General features: G+C 39.7%; 1 protein-coding gene and 1 long non-coding RNA gene across 5 annotated transcripts in view; one reads left to right on the forward strand and one right to left on the reverse strand.

The window, feature by feature from the left end:
- Positions 1-9,102: 9,102 nt before the first annotated feature.
- Positions 9,103-27,984, reverse strand: part of snx29 (sorting nexin 29) — an 87,437-nt gene continuing 68,555 nt past the window's right edge. The window contains exons 20-25 of one of the 4 annotated variants that reach the window (XR_003050320.1): positions 24,664-24,803; positions 16,086-19,358; positions 15,293-15,412; positions 14,286-14,367; positions 13,563-13,751; positions 9,103-12,003 (exon numbers count right to left, since the gene is read on the reverse strand). Coding sequence is in view for 1 of the 4 variants with exons in the window: in XM_008314756.3 (XP_008312978.1) it covers positions 19,232-19,358; positions 24,664-24,803 (267 nt within the window). In the remaining 3 variants the exon portion in view is untranslated. Of the gene's footprint in view, positions 13,752-14,285; positions 14,368-15,292; positions 15,598-16,085; positions 19,359-24,663; positions 24,804-27,984 lie in introns of those variants that run through there. The other 3 variants (XR_003050321.1, XR_003050319.1, XM_008314756.3) reach the window with 3 other exon arrangements.
- On the forward strand, positions 13,131-14,267 carry LOC107988818 (uncharacterized). Its single transcript, XR_001760315.2, has 3 exons — positions 13,131-13,212; positions 13,507-13,757; positions 14,135-14,267. It is a non-coding gene; the product is annotated as an uncharacterized LOC107988818 (long non-coding RNA).

Here is a 27,984-nt window from a genome sequence, read left to right on the forward strand (position 1 = left end):
CTCTGTTGTCATTAGTCTAATTGTCACATGGACTGGATCATTTCTACCATGTCTGTTTAAACATACAATAATTGAGCTGTGTTGAAAGACAACAGAGTGCCCCCTGCAGGGGGGAAGACTAAATCAAGCAACACAATAAAGAAACCACATACAGTACCTGCTACAGTACTACAAGAGGACTATCAACTAAAGATCAGTGCAGATTTAAACCCAAAACCAACCCAAAGCTTAACACAAATTTAAAGCACAAATTTACAGCAACAGTTGGACCAAAGCTTGTGTAAAGTTACCCAGTAAAACTAAAGAAAAGGCCTTAATGAAGTTGTTCGATGTCCTGTCTGCCAATTAATGACTGAAGACCTGAAATGGTTGTAAAGTAAATGTGTCATAAATTTATTAAATTCCCGCAGAACAAAATTAATAAATCATACAGGAGTATTTAAAAAATGAACTGTGTCATGCATAATTGACATGCCATGAAAAAACTTCTTGTCAGAAAAGTTGAAGGAACAAAACTGGTCTAAATTCCAGACCAAACAATGAATCCGTGTTAAAAAAAAAAAAAAGTTCAGTTTAATTTTTTGGTTTTGTAATTTGATTGAAGTCAGGTTTGCTGGATGTTTACACACTATTGGGTTTTACGTTCACTAATATTAAGGCTGCGCCACAGAGATGGTCATTTCAGTGATGTCCAGTCAAATTACAGCCTTTTCATCAGCAATACTACAACTTCCACATCAGTCTCTGCTCCACCACAGGACATCAATTTAATGCATGTCTACTCTGGGTGATGTTTTTCCTGACACTAACATCAGAACCACCAAGGGCAGTGGGAGAGACGAGGGGGAGGACACAGAGGGAGATGTGGCCTTGACAAGTGGATGGATGACAACCGCAGCTTCCTGTATCTGAGAGCCTTCCTGCACTTTGATCCATGACAGATGACTTCTTTCCATCAGACAGACAGGTAGTACCATCAACAGCACACACAGGTGACAAATGACAGTTGATGTGGATGTGGTTGGAGTTCAGGGTGGAGCATACGAGAGGGAGTGAAGAATGAGATGCAAGATGTGAGAAGTTTGAAGTTTGTCTAGGAGTTGGTGCACAGTTGGTGAGTAAGTGGCTGATCACATGGAAGGAAACACGTCCACATCAACAGATTGATCACTAGAAATAGAGAATCTAGTCAGAGGAGGAGGCGGAGCAGGGGGAAGTGGAGGGGAGACAGACGGCACGAGTCACCACACTCAGCAAACTGTGGCTGGAGAAGAACAAATGTTGCTCTGCATCCCATTTTTGACAACAACTTATAAAATATGACTCTGGGAAAAATCAAAAGATATCAATTCATCTAAAAAAAAGTTTACTGAAATACTCAGGAATTAAAGAGAAATACACACAGATTTCTTTTCCAACAGCTCTAAGTTTCTCTAATATTCTACATCTACATCTACAGTACTACTGGAATGACTTAAGTTATCGTCCAATATTGTGACATAGCCAAAAGCCAGAGTTAGTTAAAGGTTACCTAACAGTCAGCTTTTCCATTGATTCACATATACAGTTAGATGCACTGGGTAAAAGCAATACCTTAAGAGGAAAAAAAAAAAGTTTTCCCAATGTAGCCGATAATGTTCCAATCTTTAATAGAATTTAGTTGAGTACATAACCACAAGCAACAAGTGGCACTGGACACACTCATAAATATACACACTGGAACACACACACACCAAATGCTTGTTGCTATGGAAACAAGGCCTTCATAAGGGGCAAAGATGTTTGATTGATGCAGAAAAATATGCAATGAGAGGTTGAGATTCAAAGGAAAAACAGCTTTGTCAGACCAAAATGAAAGTGCCTTTTTGAAGCCATCAACTTGTCATGTACCAGTTTGATATATTGAGAAGGTAACCTGTTTGATGTGTGACACTGAACAGCAGGTTTTTGCATCTCTCAGCACTTCCAGTGTAGATCACTGGATACGCAGCTCAGTGGCTCAGTCCAGTTCAGGCTGCAGGAACACATCCTAGTCGACAGAAGACACTAAAATAGGTGTCTAATCCGCCACTAATTCTAGGCAAATCCTTTTGTACGCGTCTTGTCACAGTGGAAGCAGAGAGACAGAGTAAGACGGGTGCACAAAAACACACAACCACACATGCACAGATTTGTGAGGCTGTGCACTGACTTCTGTTACTCTGTAGGGCTGCTGTATTTTAAGAAGTCTCAGTTAGATCACCTTGAGGCTGGAGAGTAGCAGCAGATTTAGAAAGAGTGAAAGTGATTTATCTACACTCAATGTTGTCATGTATTCAGTCTCTTATTAGCCCAAACCTTAATGAATATTAGCAAGAAACATAGTCAAAATGTCTAATGGTCAGGTCAAAAATAAGCCAGATATTAAGGCATTTCATGAAAATACGATTTTGGCTCTAGATTAGACTGTAAAAATAATATTTAGCTACCAAACACAAGGTAGCATCGCACCAAAGTAGCGCAAGTTTTAATTGTTTTTAATCCTAGGACACGGCTTACATTGGTAACTAGCTAAGCTAAAGGATGTGGTCAAACCAAGATCAGTCCTGCTTCAGAATGCAAACATTAGTGCAGTTCCTTTTTCTTACTCAAGGGTCCCAAGCTTTAGCAGGGCATTTCCAAAAGACCACGAGCCACTAGTTTGTATAGTAGTTGATGCTCAAACCTGATCCACATCTAATTCCAGTTCCACTCCCACAGTCAGTGTAGCCTTTAAGGAAGTGTTAAAATGCATTCCATTTTTGGACTACTGTTTCCTGATATAACAGGAACAATGCCAGGAACTTAACCTTATACTGCAGGTCACAAACACACTTTCACCGACACACACAGTCACAAAGGGACGGAAGTGTCTTATTTAAGACGTTCACTTGGATCACTGTTATTTAGAGAGCTCCACCAGCACTAACTGAAAACCACCCACACACATTTACTTTAATCCCCCTCCAACGCTGCTGCCCACTGCACTACCCACACACACACACACACACAAAACACACACTTCAGTGTCTACATAACGGGACATGCTCCAAAACTCCATGTAGTCATGAATCTCTCTACTAAAACTCTAAAACGAATAATCAGATTCCTCACTCATTTAGCAGCTTCTAAAGGGCAGTGATCCAAAAAACTCATCAATGAGGGCTAAACTCCTTGACACACATCTTAGTGTCACGCTGACACCCAAAGACAATTCATTTGCAGTAAATTCATAACCATTTTCAGACCAACTATGTCATATTTGATCATCAACAGCATAGTAGTGTGCCACAGCACAGTATTTAGAATCACTGCTTTACAGCCACCCATCATGCATTGCTACACTAGCGAGTTGTGGTACCAGTCAGACTGCCTTTCTCAGCGGGCAAACAAATTAGCGCAAGAGACTTGACCTCATTTCAAAGAAAAGGGCATTGCTGGGAAATTGGAATTTGATACTTGATTAATGGCTCCACCAGCACTGTTCATGGATGCATGTCACTGATAACGCCATCCTCAACCATAAGTGCTCATTACACATCACCGATGCTCATCAGCGACAAGCACGGCTAGGGGGTGTTGATTTATTTTACCCATGGGTCAGTGAATATACAGTACATGGTGCAAAATGACTAGTATGTGTTCACAATCAAATTAGTCCTTCTTTGCTTTATGACTTTTAGGACTTTATGTCCTAATCTTATAAATGGGTCCGTTAAGATTAACTCAAACTGAAAAAATCTGCGAAAATCAATTGGTTGAACATGTTTAAATAATTCAACTCAGAGCACTTAAATAATTAAATAATAACATCTGTCTTACGAATTTTTGACTCATCCTCCCATGTTCTGTTGGCATACCCGGTGAAACTGAGGCAATAAAACTCATTCACACATATCATTAATGTCAACAACCGACGTGTAAATCCCTCCAAATGTTCACTAAAACAAGTCACAATTAGCCTGGTTCTTTTTACTCTCCCTAATGGTTTTGTCAATGTCCTGTTAACAGCATCTTGACATACAGCCTGCTCACATTACCCTGTCGCTCGCTGCCCTCTTTATTTCTCGCCTTGTCCCAGTGCCACATTTTATCATTCTGCTGCCTTCAAACTCTACATTCCCATTTATTTCCGTGCCTCTCTCTCGCTGCAGCCATCTCACAGTACATAAATGCCAGGCGGGGAGTGAAGGAGCAGGGGTGCCTCTAAACCCAAACAGACAGATAGATTTGGACTGCTTATTGAATCCATTTGTCTTTGGATTGGCACTAATGAAAGAGCTATTAGGTCGAGAAACACATTTAGGCTGCTGCATATGTGTGTGTCTGCCATTGTGTCTGTGAGGAAAAAAAGACGGTGTGCAAAGAATGATGGGATACCTGCACATAGGTCTCTGGAGAACGATGACTTTAAAAACAATATTATTCCCGTGGAGCTCTTTTAAAAGGTCCTCTGGTGTTTTTAGTATATATATTGGTAAATCATTGTATTTTTATTGTTTATTCTGATATATATCCTGATATTCTACAACAGACAAAAACAGCCTTTTTGCTTATTTTAGTAGATTATTAATGCCAAAGACCCTAGTCAAATGAACACAAAAGTTAAAGTAATAACACAACTTGTAAGCTCACAGTCACAGATGTCATTGATTGTAGTTAAATGCCAATAATATAGATACAAGAATGTACACAGTAATTCAGTTATATCTTTTTTGCTCAGAAGTCAAAATCGAAGCTAAGTACAGTTTTTTTTTAACTTGACCAAATAGTTGATGGAAACACACTAACTACTGTCCCGTTCATATCACTGATGACATTAATATACAAAATACAAACGCTTCCAAAAACAAGAGCCTCTTTTTACCTCCTGTCACTGGCAATTTGCTTTCCTCACTCTCCATCTGCTGCTCAAACTACCACCACGGTAGATAATTCAATAAACCAACCATTTGTTTCTGTGCTAATCAGTATCTACCCTGCAGATGGAATAGCATTTCAATGATTTTGTCTTGCTGCTTGTGACGAGAGTGAGGATTTTTTTTTTTTTTTGTCCAAAAATCGAATTCCCTCCAGGTCTGATGGCTGTGCAAAGTAAAATGAAGATTTGTGGCAATAAAAGATAAAACAAAAGCCAACTGCAGCTCCTGCAGCGTGTCCAAACTTTTTTCCAAGAATCAATATTTTCAAAAATAACTACAGGCCTACTACTCCTACTGTTACACCTGTTACTGCAGTTAAGAGTACAACAAATGCACTAGAACACAAAGCCTTCTGTCTCATTACATGTTCAAATTATTGATATGTTTTCAATGTTCTATTAAAAAATTGAGCCATTTGAACACAAAAATATAAACAACACATTACACAAACAAGTTTTGCATTTTAAACTGAACATTTAAACTTTATCATATTTACACACAAGACTGTTGTTAAAACAGTGACACCTGCCGGAGGTGTACACTTCAGATATCCATTCGTCCCCAGCCATACCCGTTGGTGACAGAATGGATGAACTGCCCTTATCAGATTCGACGACGGTGATTGGATATATTTCTCTTAACATGCGCACATCTCATGTCAGCAACAGGTCAGTAATTGGCTGCCCTGATGCTTTGGTTAGGAGCGAGATGAGCCGAGATTAGCCGAAAGCTATTTTCTCCCAAAATATGATTTATATTTATTTATGACAGGTTATGGTGCATTTTATATACACATTCTTAGAATACGTAATTATTGTTTTTTTAAGCCCCGAATCCCATTTATGGGCCAACCGCCGTCCTCGGTTACATTTTTAACTTCCAGATATAGCTTCAAAGCTAATGCTAAGACAAGCCTGAAGTGCTGCAAAAAAGTACACTTACCTAAAGATGTCTTCTCCAAGTTCTGTCCATAGGTTAATTTCTGTTCATTGTTCAACCAAATGTCTCCCATCAACTTTGTCAAACTCCGAACTGCTTTTTCGTCATTTTCTGTCACCTGTAGTCTCCATTGTTTCCTTTCCCTTGCTCTCCCTCTCCCTCCACTCACAGGTGTGATTAACTGTCATTTCCTCTCTGCTTCCTGCTCAGGGTCATAGGACTAATCTGTCATTTTACATGAAAAAATGGTGCTCTTATATTTGCAGGAAGCCTTTATCCTGGTTGTTAACACAAAACAATAGTGTGGATTTGTATTTCTTTAGGTTTTGGTTGTTTTTTTTTTACGTATAAACTTTCATATCAATATAACAACATAGCATAAGACCAGTGTATATTTTTCTTTTTTTTAAACAACAGAAAAATTACAAAAACTGCAAGGCACTTCTTTGACAGAGAAAGAGCAATTTCTATTAATTTCACTTGCATTACTCATATAAACCATGTCACGTGGTACAAACAATAGAAAGAGAGTTTTGTTACTTCCATACATTTTGTTTTTTAATTTGTCATACAACTCCTGATACACACTCTCATGGCCAAAATATCTAACACAGACTCACACACCTGATGTTCAGTTTAGAGCCTGACTGTAGGATAATAATCCTTTAAGGTTTCATCATCAGAAATGACAGCAGATACTGGATCCTCTGTGTTAAGTGACAATAATTAACTGTAGAGATGAAGGCAGCCGCACACGGTTACGGCTGATTTTCAACTGTGCCTTGTCAGAATTAATGTCAGAAAATAATTGAGTCATTTTCTCTCCTGTGGATAAATTCTGCTTAAAATTAAGCTTGAATTCTTTTCCTTTTGCATACTAGGAAAAGTGAATAAAATATATAAATGGTACCAAACCCTAAAAAGTTCCCATTTTTTGCCTCTAAGTGGGAAAAAAATCCACCCTGACATAGAACACAGGGGCAAATTTGATGAGCTCTATTGTCAAGTCGTTACATGATTTCACAGGGTCGCACGTTTCCCCCGGCAATCTCTTTTAACCCAACCTATTATCGCTGGTAACATCACTGATGAGCTGCTCCCGCTCCTCCTGTCTCTCTCTCTCCCTCTGTTTCTATCCCCTTCCAAAAAATGTCTCATCAAGGTCTGCATCGATGTGAGTGTGTGAAAAATTTAATTCTGCTAATTAGAGCAGCAGATTTGCCTGCTTCACCCCTCTGCCTCCCAAACCTCCCCTCATTGAGACAAATCTCTAATTAATCGCCACATTCTGCTGTTGACTATACTTCAGAGGTCGGACCTCAGTAAATGGAGGGAGGCATTTGGTTATTATACTGCAGAAACAGCATTGTTGTTTAAAAGATCTGTAGTTTTTGTGTTTGAGTGTGTGTGTCTGTGTGTGTGTATTTGGTGATTAAACCAAATTGAAAACTGCTCCAGGCGGCAATTAAGGCTGTGAGTTTAGGTACATTATGTTAAAAAAACGGTGCTCTTCCTGTCTGAATACAGTAATAACTGTTGGTTAGTGTTTGCCACAAAACATTACATGGAAAATTGACTCATCAACCACAGATTTCTTCAATTCCGACTTTTAGATTGACCAATAATAACATATTTCTCCAAAAAAAACCAACCTAGATGTTAACTACACCACTAGACTGTTAGACTTTAAAGAGTGGAAGCCTTTAAATAATTAGTAAGCAGTACTTAGCATTCAACCGACTTTTTAATGTAGGGTGTACATACACATTTTGACTTGTAACAACTGTGCCATCAAGGGGGACCTGCCCCCTACTTTGGGAAACACTATGTCACAGAAGAGCCTGTCATTGATAAGATGTGATGGAGGAAGTCAATCCACTCTGGAGACTCTCTGAAAGAATCCATATTATAACAAGTAAATAGAAATGTGACTTACAACAAATGTCTCATTTGATGTAAATATTATTTCATCTTAATATTATTAATTATATCAGGTTGTTTCTGGAGTCATAGCTGCTCATAAATAAGTTCCAGTGTGTAGTAAACATCAACAAGGCACAGCAACAACAACATACAGTAGGTATAATGCATATAAATCACACTCTCCCCAAGCCAAAATGCACAAAACACACACACACACACACACAGCGTCACCTTCTGTTTACCCCAGTGGTGCTCCTGCCCTCAGAACCCTCAGAATCTATCACAGAGCTCAGCTGACTCTGAAGCAGTGAAGCCACAATGAGACTCCAGCGGCTGCTACAATCTGTTTCCATCCTCTTTAGGTAAACATTGAGATTCTCAGGGTCCACAGCTGGAGCTTCACTGTAATGAGGCCTGAGATGAGGTGGGGGAGACTCCATCAGTGGAGCACAGTGAAAGTGGAGTCCCACAGTGTGGAGTTCTGCAGCAGGTAAGCAGGAAAGGAGACCTTTTTTATTTCGTTCATCTTCACCTTTTATCCATTTAAGGGCCACAGGAGCAGCTAGTAATAATTGCAAATATTTTGTCAAACAGAACTGTTCATTTATACTGTATATAGTGTTAACACTTCCATACTCACAAGTTATGCATTGATGATATGTTGCGTGTTGATAGTCTACAGAGAGTTCTGTATTCACGGTCTGTTCTACTGTTTATATTTATCTGTACTTGCAGTACAGATAAATATAAAGGTGAACAGTCTTTGAGTCAAATTGAAGAGTATATTTTAACGTTATTATTTAGTTATTACTCAATATATGTTTGGACTGTGAAGTGCTGGGTTGTTGAATATAAACAAATGACATATATTGCATATCTTATTGGTAGCTCAGAGAGGTAACAAGAAAGAAACTAGAGCAGGGGTCACCAACCTGGTAGCCCTTGTGGACTATTGAATGTGACTGCGGGGTATGTTCTAGAAATAAAACTATTGGCTAGTTTTATTTCTAGAACATACCCCACAGTTAAAGAGAGTTAAAATGGTTCTCCTACTGTGCTTTTTGAATCAGTTCCACTGATTTTCCACTGAGTTGGGTTCAATGATGATGGTAAGAAGAGTGTCTACTATGGTATGTCCCAGAACTGATTATTATTGTTCAGGAAGTCTGTGTAGCTCTTCATATTACTAGGTGCCCTTGAAGTAGCTCTCTAGAACTAGAACTAGAACTAGATGACCAATCAGCTCGAAGCATCTACCTGAAACGACACAAACACTGACACATTGGTAAGACAGTCAAAGTCCAAGTCCCAATTTGTTTAAGGAGCACATTTAAAAACAAACAGCAAAGTTGAACCACAGGTCTGTGCAGTAAAAATAGGACATAAAAACAACCGTAAATACAGGGAATAAAACAACAGGTGAGGGCTAAAAAGGAATAAAATAATTATCAGTTATTAGTATTAAATAACACTTGTTAAAAAAACAATAAAATCCACTCACACGGTGTTTATGGCAACAGAAAATAAAAGTGTTTTCAAATGTGGCTTCAAAACAGGAAGTGGAGACGTCTCTCTTATGTTTAATGGCAGCTGGTTTCACAAGGCAACACATTTCTAAATAATAGAAGTATCAGCCTGTACTCTGATCACTTCCAGTTACTGTCTATTCCTAAACCTTAAACCGTTACAAAACCAGAAATGGTGCTAAATAGGTCCCACACATAAGAACACCAACACACACACAGTAAGAGAAGAGAGCCAGAGAAATGTATCTAACCCAGAGGAACTCAATAGTTAGCCTTTTAGCTGCTTTGACCACGTCATCTCTGCAGCTCTTGTGCATTTTGTGGTTCTGTGCAGATAAATAAGCATCTCTGAAACTTCTGTCTCCAGTAACCTGACGTCTGCTCAATTGCTCCAATCTTTTTTTCCTTTCATTTTGTTGTAATATCTTCAAAGAGACTGAAATTTAATGAACATCAGTGTTGCCATGGCAATATGCAGAGGAATATAAAAGGCTTTGTTGCCATGGGGTTTGAAGAGTATATTGAGTTAAAAGCTCCTTAAATGCACTGTCAACACACCCCGGTCTCTGAGGACGTGGCTGGGAGCGTCTCTGTCTCTCGCTCACACAGACACACAAAGTAAATGCCATCATTCACACATTAACATCTGATCAGCCTCATACCATATTAAGGGGGGTTTAGTTCACACAGGAAAGCAAGCATCATTAAACACTACCACAAATCTGGTTACTTTTTAAGCAAAACTATTTTTACTCATGTTTAACAGTTCTTCAGATGTGAAATATTTGGGTTTTTATCTATTTTCATATTTCAGTGTTTATATTGATCTATATTCATTGTATTGATGATTTTGACGGCTCTACATCCAGTAATGTCTTACTAATAAAAGACAACTGCATGGAAAACACGTTACACACACCACTGTATACACGGCTAAAAGCTAATTATTTAATGCTAATTGCTAATGTCACTGTTACCAAACATTAGTCGGAGACAACAAGGTAATGCAAGCCCCATTGAGCTTTTCTGACCCCATGTTGTGCATTATAATTTTTCTGGGTTATGAAAAGTTCGGTGTGCTGGAGAAGTCACATTTAGGATAAAAGTTTCACAATTAAAACATTGTTAAGTTGTCAAAATGTGTTCCTTCACATGGTGGAGCTCTAACAGAAGAGAACTGTTTCTGTCAGCTGTGATCACACTCGATGGAAATAGTAGCAAATGTGGGGATAACCTGTGAAAACAAGGCAATCAGCCAGACTGACCTGAGATGGTGTGATGTCACCACTGTGTTCAACAAACACACACACACAGATACTGTACATACATACCATCTTTGCACATGAGAAAACAATATTGAAATTCCCAACAGAGTGGACAATCCTGCACAGACAATTAAATTGCATAAAAGATGGTGCAAAAAAAAAAACAACCCGATGAACAAACACACACACAGACACACACACTTCTATCAGCGGATCAACACTTGCAGCATGTGAGGGAAGCCTGGTGTAGGCGAGCAGCAAAGCTTCAGAACAGAACACAGAGTGCGATGTTTAGCAGCTTAGCATGTCGTCTTTCACGGTGCTAAATCACAAGGATTCCTCTCATGACTCAGTGGGTACGAAAGTTCTGCCACACTGTTCTCCTCAGAGGAACGTCTGTCACCTAGGTGCACGCTGCTGCCAGTGCGAAAACACACACCCTGTACCAAGACGCTAACAGTCAGTAACAATTCGGTCACAGTGGCTCGTGAACATGCTGCAGGTGCTAAACCTTTGGATCGTGATCTGAAACCTCAGGTCAGGTAACTCCTGACCTGCTTCTTCTTCTGCAGCCCATTTCAGAACTTTTGACTAAATTTTATGCCAATTTAGTCAGACGTAAGATCACTCCAAATGTTTTTCTTTTTTGGAACTAATGATTCAATCTGTTTTCTTTCATGTGCTGCTAATTATCCTCCAAGTTGCCTGCATGAACAAAAAACGCTTTCTGAGTCTTTATACTGGACTCTGGGATCATAACAGGAGGTAAATAGACCGACATTTATTGTTTTTATTTTTTAGAATCTTTTTTTTTTTACCACTGAACAATTGATTTGGATTCTCATGCTGAGTTACATGTGTATAAACAAAGTAAAATATCACCCTGGGTCACTCGTTAGACTGTTCCCTATTGCCATAACAAAATGAAATATTAAGTAATAATAAAATGACTCATCAATAAGTCATTGAGAATGTTTAAAAGTGGCAGATATAAAACTAAGATCAAACCTGTGAAGAGACACTGCCATTTTTACTGTCATCCAAACCCATTTCATTTTGACTCATTTCCCTGCGGTTCTTTGGCCTTAAATAATCCCAGTTACTCTGAGCCGCAGACATGAACTGATCTCTGTGTCAGGTCTGCTTGTAGAAGACTAACAGTGCGAGTTCTTCCACTGAGTGCCATCAAAGCGTGTCATTCTTCACACCTGAGTGACGTCCTTTAACAGCAGCACTTTACAGAAAAGGACATTTAAAGGTTCAGGAAAGGCCTCAGGTGGATGCTGGAACGTGTTCCCTGGTGTCAGTGAGTGTGTGATGGTGGAGAGGAGGAACCGCACCTTCATGTTTCTCACCTTTGACGCCTCCATCGCTCATCCTCCCTCTACACCATGGACCGACCTGTGTCCCCTGCAGAGAAGAAATGACAGTGATCATCCTTCAACGCACACATGATGGATCAGCCACGACGTGTTAAACTGCAAAACTTCAGATTTCAACACCTCCCTGTGATCTATTTCCCAGTGAGGAGGGAAGGTGTGTGGTGTCTCCTCGTCCACGCTCCTGATCTCAATTTTCACTCTTTTTTTCTGCCCACTCTTCTCTTTTTCTACCGTTTCTTTGTGTTCTTTTACTCCCTTTTACCTTCCTCATCTTCTCAAGGTTGCCAAGTGTGTTTAATAGAAACCAACCTTGAACCAGTTTTTACTGAAAATTGGCAAAAAGATATTGATATCTGTGGTTTGTGGTTTTCTGTGTTCTTGACTTTTCTTATTGAGGCTTTACTCCTGTTTGTCAAACCTGTGTTGACTAAATAAAAATCTCTGGTTGCAGCGTACTCTCAACAACAGCAGTACAGAAAAGTCAGCAATGAATTTGAAAAATATGGAAAGTCAACACACACACCCAGGTTGTTGAACACCTTCCTTTTCAAACACTTTGCTTCACGAACAGAAAAATTGAAAAACAACAGAAGTGAACAAAAATTATACGAAAGCATGAGAATGGTGCTCGTGTTTTAGATCTGGCTGTTCAGTACGGCTTAGCAAAGTTGTCAATTTGTACCATCATTAGGAACAAGGAAGTAATAACAGAAGCTAAGGTTGCCAAAGGAGTGACTGTGATCATCAAGCAAAGATCAAAGACGTTAGAAGTGGAGAAGTTTCTACTGATTTGGATCAATGATCGTTGGCCAGCGACAGTATATGGGAGACAACAATTAGTGAGAAAGCAAAGCGAACATGGCGCAATCACAACTCCTCAGCTCAGTTAAGGACGAATGAATTTGACATTCATATATATAGCTTTATTCTTTAGTCAGTTGTGTCTATCTTTTTTGTTAGATCGAATTATTTTCGTTGGTATTGTGTGTTAACTACACAAAATAAAGGTAGAAAACGTTTGAATAAGTATCATTTGGGGTTCAGGAACGGATTCATCCATTTTACATTGATTCCTATGGGAAAACTGTTTCAGTTTTCAAACTGAATTCATTCCTAAAGGCCGTCGATGAACAGAAAAGTTCAAAAACTGAAACCGAGTACTGTATATACATACCTAAATATACTCTTTCTTTTCATGGTCCCTGGCTATGTGTCGAGAGAAGAAGGAAGAACAGAGGTAATAACAGGGATCAGTGTTGAGGGTCAGTGGTTTCTGTCTCAGAGCAAACCACAGACAATGTTTCAGTCTTTAAAAAAATAAAAGATTGTCAGGAAGGATGGAAGACAAGCTTCATGTGCAACACCTTGATACGTTGTATTTAGCTGTAATTTCTCTAAAGCCATTTTATACCATTGCCATGCTAATCAGGAGCTACTTTTGATACTAACCTTTTTATAACACTACACTAATTTAACTTTTAGTGGTCTTTACATTTGTTTTTTCTTGTTTAATTTTGGCTTTTTTCATCAGCCTTCATTGTCAGTGATGTCATACCCTCACCCTCACTACCTCTCACCAGCCCTCACCTCGCACTCCCTCCCCTGCTGTGGTTCCAGCAGCACTTGCAGGTGTTCAGATCAAGCTTCCAGAAGATGAAACCAGCACCATGGGTTATGGTGAAAGGCTGTGATAGCTGTGAGAGTCAGGGCAGAGCAGAGAGGAGCAGAGAACACTTCAGCATCTGATGGGTTGTGAAGACGGAGAGAGGAGGGAGCCTGCAGGTACAACAAACAAAGTCAAAGTGAAGGGGGAAGACAAAGAAGAGCTCTGGGTCATGTATAGAGATATAGGATTTATACAGGACCAGGTGGGAAGACCAAACTGTAATTTTCAAGATAAAAAAAAATAGCAGCTAAACTGCAGTTAAATCCAGCACTTTAATTAGTTCAGAAGAAGCTAGTTGGTTACAAATAGTTTGTTTTCCATTTGTATGACATGGGTAAAAACATCCTGGCCAAGTTGCTTTCACAGTCTGTGATCAGACACTAATGTGTGTTGTGAACATAAGCAGATCTGACAGAGGTTCTTCAGTCTCTGAAGAACATCTGCTGCTGCTTCTCCACACTAAGCACATGCTAATCTTGGGTTTTTCCATTAGAGAGCAGCTTCCTGAAGGACCTGTTGGTGCTCCACACCGCTCCTTATCACCACAGCCAACATATGTCCTGATGCCAAGCCAGGGGTTTGTGTGTGTGTGTGTGTGTGTGTGTGTATGTGTGTACTGATAGGGGCTCTGCTTATACACTGACCTTGTTTAAACCACAGCTCCTGTCTCCTTGATGTTTTCCACGGAAAGGTAAAAACCCAGGCTGTTTTGTTGTCACAGTAAGCCTATAGAAGAACATCCATACATTCACAGAGGAGAACAAAGCAAAGGACAAAGAAGAGGATATGATATGATACATGGATAATGGAGTCAAATGTTGACTGGGGCTGACATGAGGACAGTCTTTATCCAGGACACAGTCCTTGTCCCAGAGAAGACTTCCAGGACAAGGACCAGAATCTTTGTGTCCATCTAATCTGTGGGTTGGAAATCTAGGTTTCATTCCCAAACTTCCTCTCTTGATGCTGAAGTACCATCATGAGCATTAGTCAACCAAAGACAGGTCTGGTATTATTCAAAACTATGGCCGGCAGGCTGGAAATGGCCCACTGGGCTTTTTACTGGCCCATTATATATCGATACCAAATTTTTAATACGCACTACAGGCTATTTAACCAAAGGCTTTAAATCACACTAAATATTGAAATAACCTGTTTAAAAATGTATTGTGACAACATGTGAAGTATTGTGAAGAAATGTATAACCCTGCGACAGATATTGAGCAGAAAATCACACATCAGTTCCCTGGTCGGGGTTTGGGGACAGTTCTGGTACTGTTCAGACACAAAGGAACTTCTGTAGTTTTTGGCTGTGCACCTGGAGCTGAGCCTGTGGCTGAAAATGTTCCTCTTTATCATCAGAGGCAGTGAGAGGAACTCCAACTTGTCTTGTGTTACAATTTCAGTTTTTTACTTTTTTTTGGCCATAGTACTGTATATACAACAACTTTTTTGACTGAGCTACACAACATTATGATGTACAAAAAAGTATACTTTTTTTTTAAACTTCTGTTGTTTGTAACACTTGGTTTTCATAGTAATTAATGTTAAAGATGATTAAAGGTCAATTATCCATTTTGTGTGACATAAATAGAAATAAAAACTAAAAAAAAAACCCTTACATTTCAGTTCAGAACCGTTCAATACATACAATTAAGACGTTTGCCTTGGATGAACAATGTACAGAAACCACGTGGCCACATCCTTTAAAGAAGTTTCCTGGTCCACAGACAGTCAGGGTGTCGGTTGTCTCCACTCCTGCAGTTTGTCCCTGTACAAAGGCAGAGGGAGAGAGAGTGCAAGAGAAGAAAAGCCTACAGTGTTAAATATTCACATGAAGAAATAGTTCCTCTAGCAAATCCCTTGAGACCCTGTCTGTGTCCTTAGGTCGGCTCTGGTGGATAAACTCCAGTGGAGAGGTGACTCCAGATTATTTCCCACTTTTCCATTGCTGACCTACATATAAAAATGTAAAAATTGTGGATGAGTATTTGCACTGGAGGGTCAATGTGTATTACTGTATGTGTGCCGAGTACTCACTCTCATAGATTGACTTACTCTGCAAGTATTTTCACTTAGCTCATTTATGTAATACATTTAATATAGATTACTATCACTCAGACGTATGCTGAATTTAAAGTTTGTAGGAGCATGCGCAATTGGGTGATTTTATCACAGGAAAAAACCGCCTCAATCTTGATTAATTTACAGGGTTTTTTTTAAAGCTATCTTTACATGTGTGCGTACATGCCACACAGGGACTACACGTTAGCGAAAATCGTTAAATCAAAGTACATTCGTGGATTTGTCAATGATGATGTCAATTTACCTCCGACTGTTAAACACGCGAGTGAACGGCATTCTAGAAGTTTGTATATACAACATTTGCCGTATTAACAGTTAGAATTAATGAAACGTACAACTTATACACGAAATGTACTTACGCTTTCCAAGGGTGTACTGATTTTAACGGCTTGGATACGTGATTGTGTATTCCAGCGTTTTTTCTATCATACGCATGCGCATGAGATAAAGCATACAAGAGAGAACTTTATTAACAACTGAATCAACCTGTTCATTCACGCACACACGCGCGCCTCTCTTTATATACCCTCCACTGCATTTAAATTACCTCATCAACACTCCACTGTATGTTCCTAGCACATGCATGGATGCATTAATGTTCAATGGCACGTAGTCACACATAAAAAGCTTATTATTGCAGCCAGGTTGCATAATGGCAGTGACACACACAACCACACACTCGAGTTTACAGTTGGTCCCTCTTCTTCTTTGGTGCGACACTGATAGATAAGGGCTGCCTGCTGACTCAGGCAAGGACAGAAATAAACACAGTGCAGATATTGAGGCAGGAGAACACTTCAGCTGCTCCCTGGTCCACACTCGATTTCTATCCAGATAACTTCTATAACCCAGACCAGCAACGTCCACAGACACAGTCAACTGAAGTGCTAATCATCATCATTTAAGTTACATTTGGTTACTTTTTTTAAAAAATGGTTCTCTCGTCTATCAAAACGAGTGCAGTTGCTAATTTCAGCCAGTAGAGAACAAATCGTATGTCTGCCCTCCATTGGCTGAAAAGAGCAACTACATATATTAAAATATTCCTGCCCAAAACGTTAATGAGTGTGACGTGGAGTGACTTACAGAAACCCTTGACTGGAGATTCATTAGCCCTCTGGCGAGCTACTTAGAAAGGGGTGGTGAGCTACTGGTAGCTTGCAAGCAACGTGTTGGAGACCCCTGCTGTAACACACCCCATGATCTGGGCTAAACTACCAATCCTGCTCTGTAGGCCACAACCCAGAGACAAATAATAGCCACAAAACTCATCTCAGTAAAGTTGAAAAAAACAAACAAACAAAAAACAAACAAACAACACATTTATTTGACACTGTCTTTGTAGGAACTTCCTGATCTTTCTTCTTTAGGTTTGCAGTCTGTAAAACCTAGTTCATTCATTGGCAGAGAACAGCGTTTATCATTTTCACAACTCAACCATTTAATTCAAGTTTTCTAAGACCTTCTAGAACGATTGTTCCATGAGTGAGCATAGTCTTCAACCACTAGGGGGAATACATACTACAATATATCATATATATGCATGAGCTTCTGAAGTACACACTAGACACTCATTGGCCAAACAGCAGCTTCTCTTCAAGTCATCATTAAAAACATACATTTGCAGCAAAATGTTTGTTGCGTTTAAGACCAGCTCAGACATGTTAAGTTGAACAGATATCCAGACTGTAGTGAACATCTCCATGTACTGAGGCTCAGTCTCACCAGAACAGGTTTTACAAACTCACTCTATTGGCCATACTGCGTTTTAAGTTAAAACACTACATGATGTAAGTTCATCAGAATTTGGCCTTGGTTTTTCAGGTTAAAGGCTGGAATGTTTACATTTTCTATCAAGAAATTATGCAAAACTGACCAATCACCCCATAACACCGGCTGGCCAATCAGAGTGTAGGCTCTCAGACTGGTTTCACTGTTGGCAAGTTTGACAAGTTTCCAGCTAATTCTCTTCATTACCACTGGTAACAGAGAGTAACTTCCTGCACAACTAAGGCAATGCAAATGCAGCTGTAAATTTGACACTAAACACAGGAGACAGAGATGGAATATTTTAAGTTTTGTGGTGATTGAGGCTTCAAGTCTCCACAGTTTCTCACACCTGATGCCTGGAGATGAAGAAGAGGTAAAGCCACCTGTGGAGGTCGTGCCTCCCTTGGTGTAACTAGGTGTAAAAACAGGTTTGTATTTACTGGTTTGTTTCTCAAAACAATGATTTTAGCTCATTTTAGCATTAGCTGGGGTTAGCCCCTGGTCTCCCACCAACAGCTGTGATTACACCCAGTTAGTTTTTTACATCATATGTTGGTTTTTACTTTTGGGATTCATAAACCACAGCTTCTTCTGCCCCGGGGTCAGGGATTATTTCGTCACCCAGACTGGTGCTGGATATTGTTTTAACTGTTGTCGACAAGTTTGAATTTTCAGATTGTTTCAGGTCTGTGACGGTGTGCGGTCTGAGCCTCTGTCCAGTCAGACTGTGTGTAGAAATGGACTCTTTATTTTGAGCTGTTCTTCTGGTTTAGCTTGGGGGGGGCGGGGAGGGGTAGATCTAATGTTGCTGCTGTGACTTCTGTGGCTTTGGTTTTGGGGAAATTCAGTGAATGGAAGTTTGTGGTTAAGTCTGTTTGACATCCTGAATACAGGCAGAGTCTGAAGCCTTCCATTTGTTTCAGTCTGTTTCTCCTTCTACTTTAACAGTATCCACCCAGGCTCTAGGTCACAAGAAGTCATTAAAGGTGGAATTTTAAATATTATACTACATTTGTCTGACAATATCTGCTTTTCAGGAGCTGCAGCTATTATATATATATATATATATATATATATATATATGTGTGTATGTATATATACATACACACACACATATAATGAAAAATGAGAAGTCCTTGTACTTTTAAATCAACTTGTGTATAAAAAAATAATGGCACAAATCATCTCACATGAGCCCAACAATAATAATAATAAAAAAAAATACAATGATAAAAAACACTAAGTTTCTCACTCCTTTCAGCCATAGCAGAAGATGCAGCGACAAAACACTGCAGGCACTGAGACTGTGATCAGACTTTGACTAGAAAAACTGGACAGAGAGGAGAGAGAAAAACTGTCTTCCCCGTGGTTTCAGTTTGAGTTAAGTACAGACAGTGGTCCAGGTCTGTCCGTGTGCAGCTTATAGAGCCTTTCAGTGTCTCTGTGAGGTAAGAGGTTCTGTATAATTGGGTCCACTGAAAGGAAGCCTGGGGGGAGTCATTTATCCCACACTCAGTCAGCCAATGCACAGAAACACCATCACATTCTCCTCCAGAAGAACAGACCTTGAACACGCTCACTGCCTCCTGCTGGACTAAAGGCTGTAAAGGTCCATCAGGTGTTGGTTCAGTCCTCACTCAGACACACACTGTGAATCCAAAGAGGATTCTGGGAGACTGTCCTTTTCTGCCTTTACGGTTACAGACTTTAAACTTTTTTGTCATCTCTGGAGTTTTCAAAGGTCTCCGCTCTGAGGTTCTGGTCTGGCTTCCTGGTTGCGGCTGCGGCCCAGTCTGGGAAATCGGGATGAGTTCTTGGACCGTGGCGTTTTGGACACATTTTCGTTGGCCTGTGGTGTGTCACTAAAGAAGAAGGAAACACAGACAGAGAAGGACAGTGGAAGATCAGTGGGTGCTTATTGTTGCCTTGTTTACAAACCGTGGACTGTTAATAAAAACTGGGCATTACAGCATGCTTGTAACTGTGAAGCCACAGTCGCCAAACTTGAAGAGCTCTGCTTTGCATTTATATTTAACAGTTTTCTGTGTAAAAGATGTTTCACTGAACCTAATTTGTTACATTTTCCTGAACTTTTAAAGACTCTTTTCAGATATAACTGTGGGCCAACATGTTAAATACTACACTGGAACTTTGGGGGTCCACTACTGTCTGCTAGATCTGGGCCAGAGCACGGCACATTTCAGCCAACAGCAGATTTAACACAGTGATGGTCTAATGGCTGATGCCTTTCAGGGTACAGTACATATTTGTGACGGGGCCACAGATGTAGTTCACCTTGGGCTGTGGACCAATCACAGTGGTGTAAAACGTTTACAGCCTTTTAATCCTTAGAAAGAAACAGATTTAGACATTTTTTGTAATATTTGTTACATCATATTCTAACAAACTTTCTGTTATTTTAAACGTCTTCTCTTATCTTTACATTTTCCGCCATTAAAGCTCCTGATTATCTTCAGCCCTTTATTAAACACCATCAATTATTTGCCACATTTAATGTTAATTAATTTCTCAGCTCAGCTCTGACTCTCAGGGCGCCTCATTGCCGTAAAGGAAATACTCTCGGCCACTCGATGACATCATTGCCCCAGTTACCCTGACGACAGTCTTTCTCACAACATGAACCCCCTCTCGTCCCTCTCCTCCTTCTCCTCCTCCCCCGCCCCCCGACTGTGATCTGATAACCATGAGGATGAGGGAGATGAAGGAGAAACACTTGTCCGAGGCCGGAAATGAAAAAGCAGGGTGAGAGCAAATGCCTGGAGTTAAATACTTTCTTCTTGAAGCACCTTGTGTTTCCCTCTGCTTTACAATCAAACACCTCTGCCCTGAAACATTGACCTCCCAACGCTGCTCCCACTGAAGCTGGAAGATCAAGTGTTTCTCTGGCAAAAGGGATTTTCAATTAGGGGAAAAGAAGAAAAAGGGAGTAAGGAGGCGGGGAGCGGCTCCTAAATCATGTCCTGCTTCCCCCTGTCTCCTATTAACCCTGCTTTCTGAAGACTCTCTGGGCTTAGTGAACAGGTTGGTGGTTGATGTTAGATGTTAGATGTCTGATAGCAACAGGTGCTAAAAATAAATACAGCTGTAGTTTTAACGGTCTGACTGACGGTGGTGTGATTTCATCAAACTATTGCTAAGTGTACGTATACACAGAAAAACCCTCTGTTTACTACATATAGTGAAGTTCTGAAATAAACAATTCCATTGTATTTATATCAACTTAATATCCAAATCTAGACACTAACCTAGTCACGATAGCATAGCTAACCAACAGATATGTACAAAAATAGTCCCACAAATAAACTTAAACTATGCCAAAAGTACAGTATGTAAAAACAAAAATGTAGCTTCAAACCAGCAGCCCAAGGACCATGACTATGGCAGAAACAGCGTATTAGCGTATAATAAAGCTGATATGAGCTGTAAAGTTTGGAAAAGATTTCCAAAGATCCTAAAAGTGCCTGAAACAACGTGCGTAAAACCCAGCATTTAGCAGCTGCTCCTCCTGTGCCACTTATTCCCACATCTCCACAGCACCAAACAAATTCAATCATCATTTTCAGTTGGACCACACAGTGAAGCCACTGGGAGGAAAATCAGTGAAAATCAGTGTAAATTGGGGGCAGCACGCAGAGCTAAGAGAGCAGCCATCTCACTTATTTATATCAAACTGGGAGAAGAAAAACAGCTTAATGTGCTCAAATAATTAGACTTATTGATTTTTTTTAAATGCTCGCAGCAAGTGCTTATCTCATGATTTGAACTGGACTGAATGGAATAGAATAATAATAACAATAATAATACTTTATAAACCAATAACCATTTTATTAACAGATATATTAAAAAATATAAAACCATTATAATTATTATAAATAATTATTTGATTCATATTTTAACAAAAATAATACAAATGTGAAACACAATATTGTATTGCATAAACCAAATATGTTTTTTGGAATAAAAATACTTGTATTTTTTATAAAAAAATAATAACAACTATTATTTTTGTTATAAACCTCTTATGTTAATTTTTGTTTTTTCTTCAAACATTTTCCACATACCAGAGCATGTTACGCTGACTCGACTGACTGAGTTCCTCCACTGTACACCCTTTGACTGGGAACACCATCTGATCTTCTGAAAGCATCAGATGTCACACACATTTATTTATTTTTATCTTTTTTCTTTTAAATCTCATCTACAGAAAAACATCCCTGTGATCAAACAGCAACACATTCTGCCTGCTTTTTTCCTCCACCAAAACTGCTGCTAAGCTGAATCAAAGCAATGGGAACGTGTTCAAGTAACAGCATGTCAACACCACATCAACCTGACTGGTTCTGAAGTCTACCAGCGGCCAGACACTGTTTTGGAAGGATTTGAAAAGAGAAAAAAAAAAAGAAACAGCATCATTATGCAAATGGCTTGGGCCTGTAATTCCTCCTAAAACTCCACAGCCACTCCATCATCTGCTGTCCTCCTCGGCCTCCTGCTCCTTATTCTCCTCCTCCCTTCAGTTTCTCCCCATTCAGTGTCATGTCAATTTCTCTCTTTAATGGTTTCTAATTCTCTCAGAGCGTCTGCACATCTGTCACCTAACATTAAACTCTCCTCTCTCTCATATCAAGGCTTCGCCGCCGTGTCGCAATTCTGCTGCCAACATTGACAAGACAACAACAACGACAACAACGACAACAACAACATCTGATGGAATCATGGAGGTCCAGGTGATAATGGTCTGTTTACAGATGATCATAAAAACATCATTAAAGCAAATGGAGACTTGATGAATACACAGAAGGGAGATGCAAATACATCACACCCATGGATTTAATACTGGGAATATTTAGCAAAGCAGGTGCGTCCATATAGTACAATAGAAATAAAGCAAAACATCGTAATGTCATATCTTAGAAGTGGTGCCACTAAATGCTCAAACTAATCTGTTTTTAGGAAGGAATTTTAGTCTATTTATGCTGCTTTACTGCCCAACAAATTAATGGACGTTAACCGATATTATATGGTTTTCATAGTATTTATATTTTAGAAATCTGTTTTTAAATGTATTTCACCATTTCTTCAGCAAAGAAAATTAGCGTTTGGCTAACGTTTCCAAAACTAGCAGTACGATTTTGGTGTTCTTTAAGCAAACGTATGTATCAATTGTATTTAAATACGAACCGTTCTATAGTTAAGCAGTTGGATGGCTATCAAAAGGAATGTAAATGAAATCAGGTCATAGAGATGTATCTAAATATTAAACATAATACTAAAGTGCTACTTATGTTTACACACTTCTGGGTAGTATATTATTTTTACACAAATATTTCTACAATTACCTTTCCCTTTCTTTGAGCTAGACTATGTCAATCTTTCCATCTACAACCCTTTTACAAGTCTGGCACCTAATTACCCAGCACTGGTGAAAACCATGACCTCTGTAGTCAGAGTCATGGCAGCAGTGTGTGCTATGGAAGCCTTGTTGGACATTTTGCACTCAGGTATAGCAAAGGTTAACTATATTTTACAGGAGGGGAATAAAAGCCCCCACCACGGCTATTTCAAGGGCTATTTCCAATATTTCAAGGGCATTTGCCTCGGGCCCATTACCTGACCCTGAAACGTATACGAGGGTTTATTAAAAACTCTGAATAGTGATGTGAAGCGGAGCAGAAAGTGAAGTGGACGGACTTTTGCTGCGCTGACAGTGTAATATTTCACGCCATTCACAGACATGCAGTAGAATGGTTTTCTATTTCAGCAGGGAGACATGAGTAGAAGAGAGATGTGATCATTAAAGCTCACAGGACAGACTAAATAATGAGCAGTCGGGGCTTCAGAGGTTTGGACAGGCCCACAGCTCTGGTCCTTTCATTCCACTGGACTCTGAAGACTCAGCCATCAATTTACACTGACTTCTGCTGCTGGTGATGTATGGAAATTTTTCCGATTGTACTCAGTGGGGGGCCTAATTATTTTGTACGACCTTATTTTTTAATACAAAAAAAATTTGTGCTATCAAAATTTCAAACCACCCAGAGTACAAATGAGAGTCTCATCAAAAAGCCCATCTCCACTACAGCCTTCACCACTTTTGTCAGAACACTGGGACACAGTAAAGTTCTGTTTCCCCCTAAATTCTCCTTTTTAAACGTTACATCACACAACCAGAGATTGTGTGAGGACAGAGAGCATGGGTTTCACAGTGTTTTGTTCTGTTGTATTTTTAGAGTCACAATAACAGAAGATATGAACTGATCAGTTGGTAATGAGAATGAAAGGGTAAATCTGTCCTATTCTGGTAAAAAAAACTTTTCAGTCTTTGTCTTTAAAATGCTTTTTTCCCTGATTTCTGTTCTGCCTTAAAAACTACTAGAACTCTGTACTGTAGAACTGCACCAGAACTGTTGAAACAAAGTCCTAAAAAATAAACTGCTACAGTTAAATAAAGCTAATACAGAGAAAGGGAGTCACTCTGACCCACTATGTGTCATGGTGTAGTGTACTGTATATACCGCACACACTCACACACTCATGTAGCTGGAGAATGTGATTCATGGTTGAAACTGATTGTGGAACCGTTTAATTCACAAAGGGAGAACGTCAGAGTAACGTTCTCTCTGGAGGATCTGGGAAAAGACCAGCTGCCACATGCTGATGTGTTGCCATGGTAACGCTATGATCCTGGATAATTGAGACTAAGTGGACTACCTCTCCAACAGTTTCCACCATGAGTGGATACATATATATAGTAATTCATGAACACCAGATGGTTGTACAGAAGCTTTGGTGGATACATATATATAGTAATTCATGACGTAAGATCAATGGCAAAAATACTGCTTTAAGGAACACCAGATGGTTGTACAGAAGCTTCAAGCTCAGGTAAAGAATGAAGTTCTGGAGAAATCGCTGTCTGTTGTCGTCTTCATCGTCATGGTCCAATGACTGTTTGACTCCAATGATATCTCTGAACAGAGACTATGCTCCAGTTTGACAGTGTGACATGCTGCCACTGATGTGAACAAGAAAAAAAAGTGTGTTTCTGGAGAAGACCCCTGAAGACATCTGCATCACCAGAGCCTAAAACCCAATGGCCTTTGTATTGACTACATGAACTGAGCAGGCCAGTGTGTGTCCACTTACAGGCAGAAGGGCAGCAGAGACAGCAGGGTCTCTTTGCTGGGCCGTGTGGTGAACTCTGGCAACGCCTGGATCACTTTGTTCATCACCATGCGAAGGTAGCCCTGCAGCTGCTTCCTCCTCTCCTCCACAAACTTGGCATCCTGTAGAAACCCAAAGACCACCTCCTTAGTGAAGTAATTATCATTATAGTTTACATCTGACATTAACAAAATTATTATGAAAACATTTAGTGTTTTTCCATTAGCGCTGAGGAAATTTAAAGTGTTTGACTCATGTTCTGGGGCAGAGAGACAGATATTAGCTTTATGTATTATAGTTATGTGAGACATAAATATCAGAGGTTAAATGTTTGTTTTTATCTAAGAAATTAATTTGTAAACACCATATAATATGTTCAGTATCAGCTGCTAACTGCTGGTAACAGATGGCAGTGTTGTTCACAGCTTGTTTCTGCAGGAACGACTGGTTTCACGAACATTTCTTATTTCCTAAAATGTGACGGACAGTCTTTGTGTCCAACATTGTGATTGGGTCTGAGTCCAGGTCACAGGACAAAAGGTTTGGATGAGGAGGAGTCCATAACACCAGTTCTCAAAAGCAGGTCCATTAAAAAACAAAAGTCAAAGGGGATCAAACAGGATCGAACATTCAAACGTAGGAAGGCAGGAAGACGAACCACTCCACCATAAGGTGTTGCCCTCATTTAAGTACTTTTTTGGCTGCTGGTTTTCAGGATCCCTACAACAGACCACACTCCTAGTGTACGTGTAAGGTACGCTACGGAATCAAATGTCTACGTACGGACCAACTCTCTTCCCTCCCTCCCTTCCTCCTGGAAAGTAGAGAATATATACGGAGCATATGTAAATAAAACAGATCCAGTAAAAGTCACAGCAAAGTAGGACTGGGAATGTTTTCATCTGTGGCAAAATTATATTTAGGTTGATTAAAACCTAACAATAGGCAAATGAATTAGAAACTAAATGGAGACTGTTTGAAGGTGTGATATTAAACGGCTCATTTGTCACTTAATTACACTTCACTACTTTCGCCTTTAACTATTTCTCAAGGCAGGTGACATAATTAGCCACTCATCTGAACTCATCCAGTTTTTAGAACCTAGCTTTTAGCTTCAATGCTAAAACATCGTGAAATTGATACACACACACATATATATACATAGACTGTTCCCGTTCTATCTCTATTTGTTATCATTTACAGAGTAAAATGTATCTTATTATCTTTTAGCTAACAGTAACCTTTATGGGAAACTAAATTTAGCTAATTATTTTATTTCTAATTAGGCAAATTAATTTGCTTTTATGTTTTATCAGAAGCTAACATTTAGATAATCTATAGAAATAATTAGTTGTAATAATTAATACAACTGTTAAATGTTTTGCTAACATTCATGTAAATGGAGTCATCTCAATTAAGACTAATGAATAACATTAATTTAGTAGTTTTAATCAGTCACAAAGGGTTCAGATTTCATTCAATCATAGACATTTCCTCTTCAAGGAAAGTTTCAAATTTTCAAGCACTTTCTTTTTCAAAAACTCAAACTTTTCAACGGTAAAGGCAACAAACCACCGCCTTTTCCTCTGTCAAACCTGGGACATCATGTATTTAACCACAGTCAAACAGGTCTGCGGCTGCTTCTCTGGTACAGCAGTTTCACACTTTGCTGGTGTAAAGCGTCCAAACATGGAGTAAATAATGTGCAGCAGACAGGTGAGACTTATTTTCTTCCTTCTTGTGGGGAAGTAAATACTTTGTACCAAAGGAAAACTGAACTTTACTCCTCGCCGCGGCGAAATATATGCAGCAGCAGAGAGTAAATGTGATGTGTCAGATGGGGCTGCGGATGCCAGCCGTGGTTTCATGCCACGTCAACAGAGAGGAGGAACATCCTGACTGCTTTCATGGATGTTAGAGCAGTAATAACACTGAGAGACGTGGTGACACGTTCATCTTCTCCTGTGTGGACAGGGAGGGAAGTTAAAGGAAGAACAGGTGCTGGGAGCTGAAGGCAGACAAGAAATCATCCTGGCATATTGATGCAGGTAGCAGGTAATTTTTGTCGTCTTTCATCAGTCTGTTCGTGCATCTGTCACTGCACCGGTCTCATTAACTGCCACACTGATGTGACATTAGGCCTAACTCACTCTGTCATTGCTCATCACTGAGGAGAGTCAATGCACGCGTTGGTACGAGGCATCAGGGCGATGAACATCTCCACGGCCTGGTTCTGTCTTCAAAGTCCAATACATCATGATGAGACAAACTGTGTCATCTCTCATCCTATATTTTAATAAGATGTTTCATAACAGAGGGGTCAGCTGGTGAACATCGGTCTCTACAGGTCGCCCTGTGATGGGGAGTCAAGACAACGTGGAGCTGGTTTTTAGCCATTCCTATTATGACAATTTATTCCACAGAAATGCAATGCTCATGTTGCACTGTACTTGAAATTATACTTTGAGCATAAACAGTGAAAAAAATAATAAATCGTGTTCTTACATCCTACCAGTTCATAAAGCGATGCCTGTGTTGCAGATCTTCCTGTCACCTGGAAATGTGATAAACGTCATGGAGTGTAGCTGTGAGATAAGACCCATTTCCTCTGCACTGTACGAAGGTGCTTATCAGGTAAAAGTGTGTTTCACAGTTCTATGCCCTAACTGTACCATGAACGTGATCCTGAAGTGGTCCGGTGATGACAGCAAGAGAAGCTAGGAGGACTTATATACTGTAAAGAGGGCTGATAAGGAAGAGAGGGGAGCTGTCAATGGAAGAGAAGAGTAAAGTGGTCACGTGTGTTCTTCACGACCGCTCACTGACGTTATTCAAAATGACTTAACACAGTGAGAGGGGAAAAGTCACAACATCATGTTTGCAGGAACAACACTGGAGACAGCGAAAGCAAGAAAAACAGCTTAGAGAGCTATGGGATTGAAAAAAGAAGACGAAAGCAAGAAAAACAGCTTAGAGAGCCACGGGATTGAAAAAAGAAGACTCTGGGCACAGCTAAGAATATGAGCATTAGCCAAGAATGGAGTTCAAAGTCCATCAAAAGACAGCTATACATTTCACAGATCCCATTTACATAACCCTGCCCTAGAACTAACAGCAACTGAAGGGGATGAGGATTTAGTGCCACGTAGAACAACTGACCACAGGAACAGACACAATAGATTATAGGCCACATGTTTACACCAAATATAATTAGTAGATTTTAATGACGTGATTTTGAAAAGTAGAACATCCACATGTTAAAGCGAAGCTCGTTCTGTGGCTCATTTTTCTTTCTTTTTTTAG

This window comes from Cynoglossus semilaevis, chromosome 8, assembly GCF_000523025.1.
Source record: "Cynoglossus semilaevis isolate Cse_v1.0 chromosome 8, Cse_v1.0, whole genome shotgun sequence".
In the NCBI taxonomy this organism is placed as follows: Eukaryota; Metazoa; Chordata; class Actinopteri; order Pleuronectiformes; family Cynoglossidae; genus Cynoglossus; species Cynoglossus semilaevis.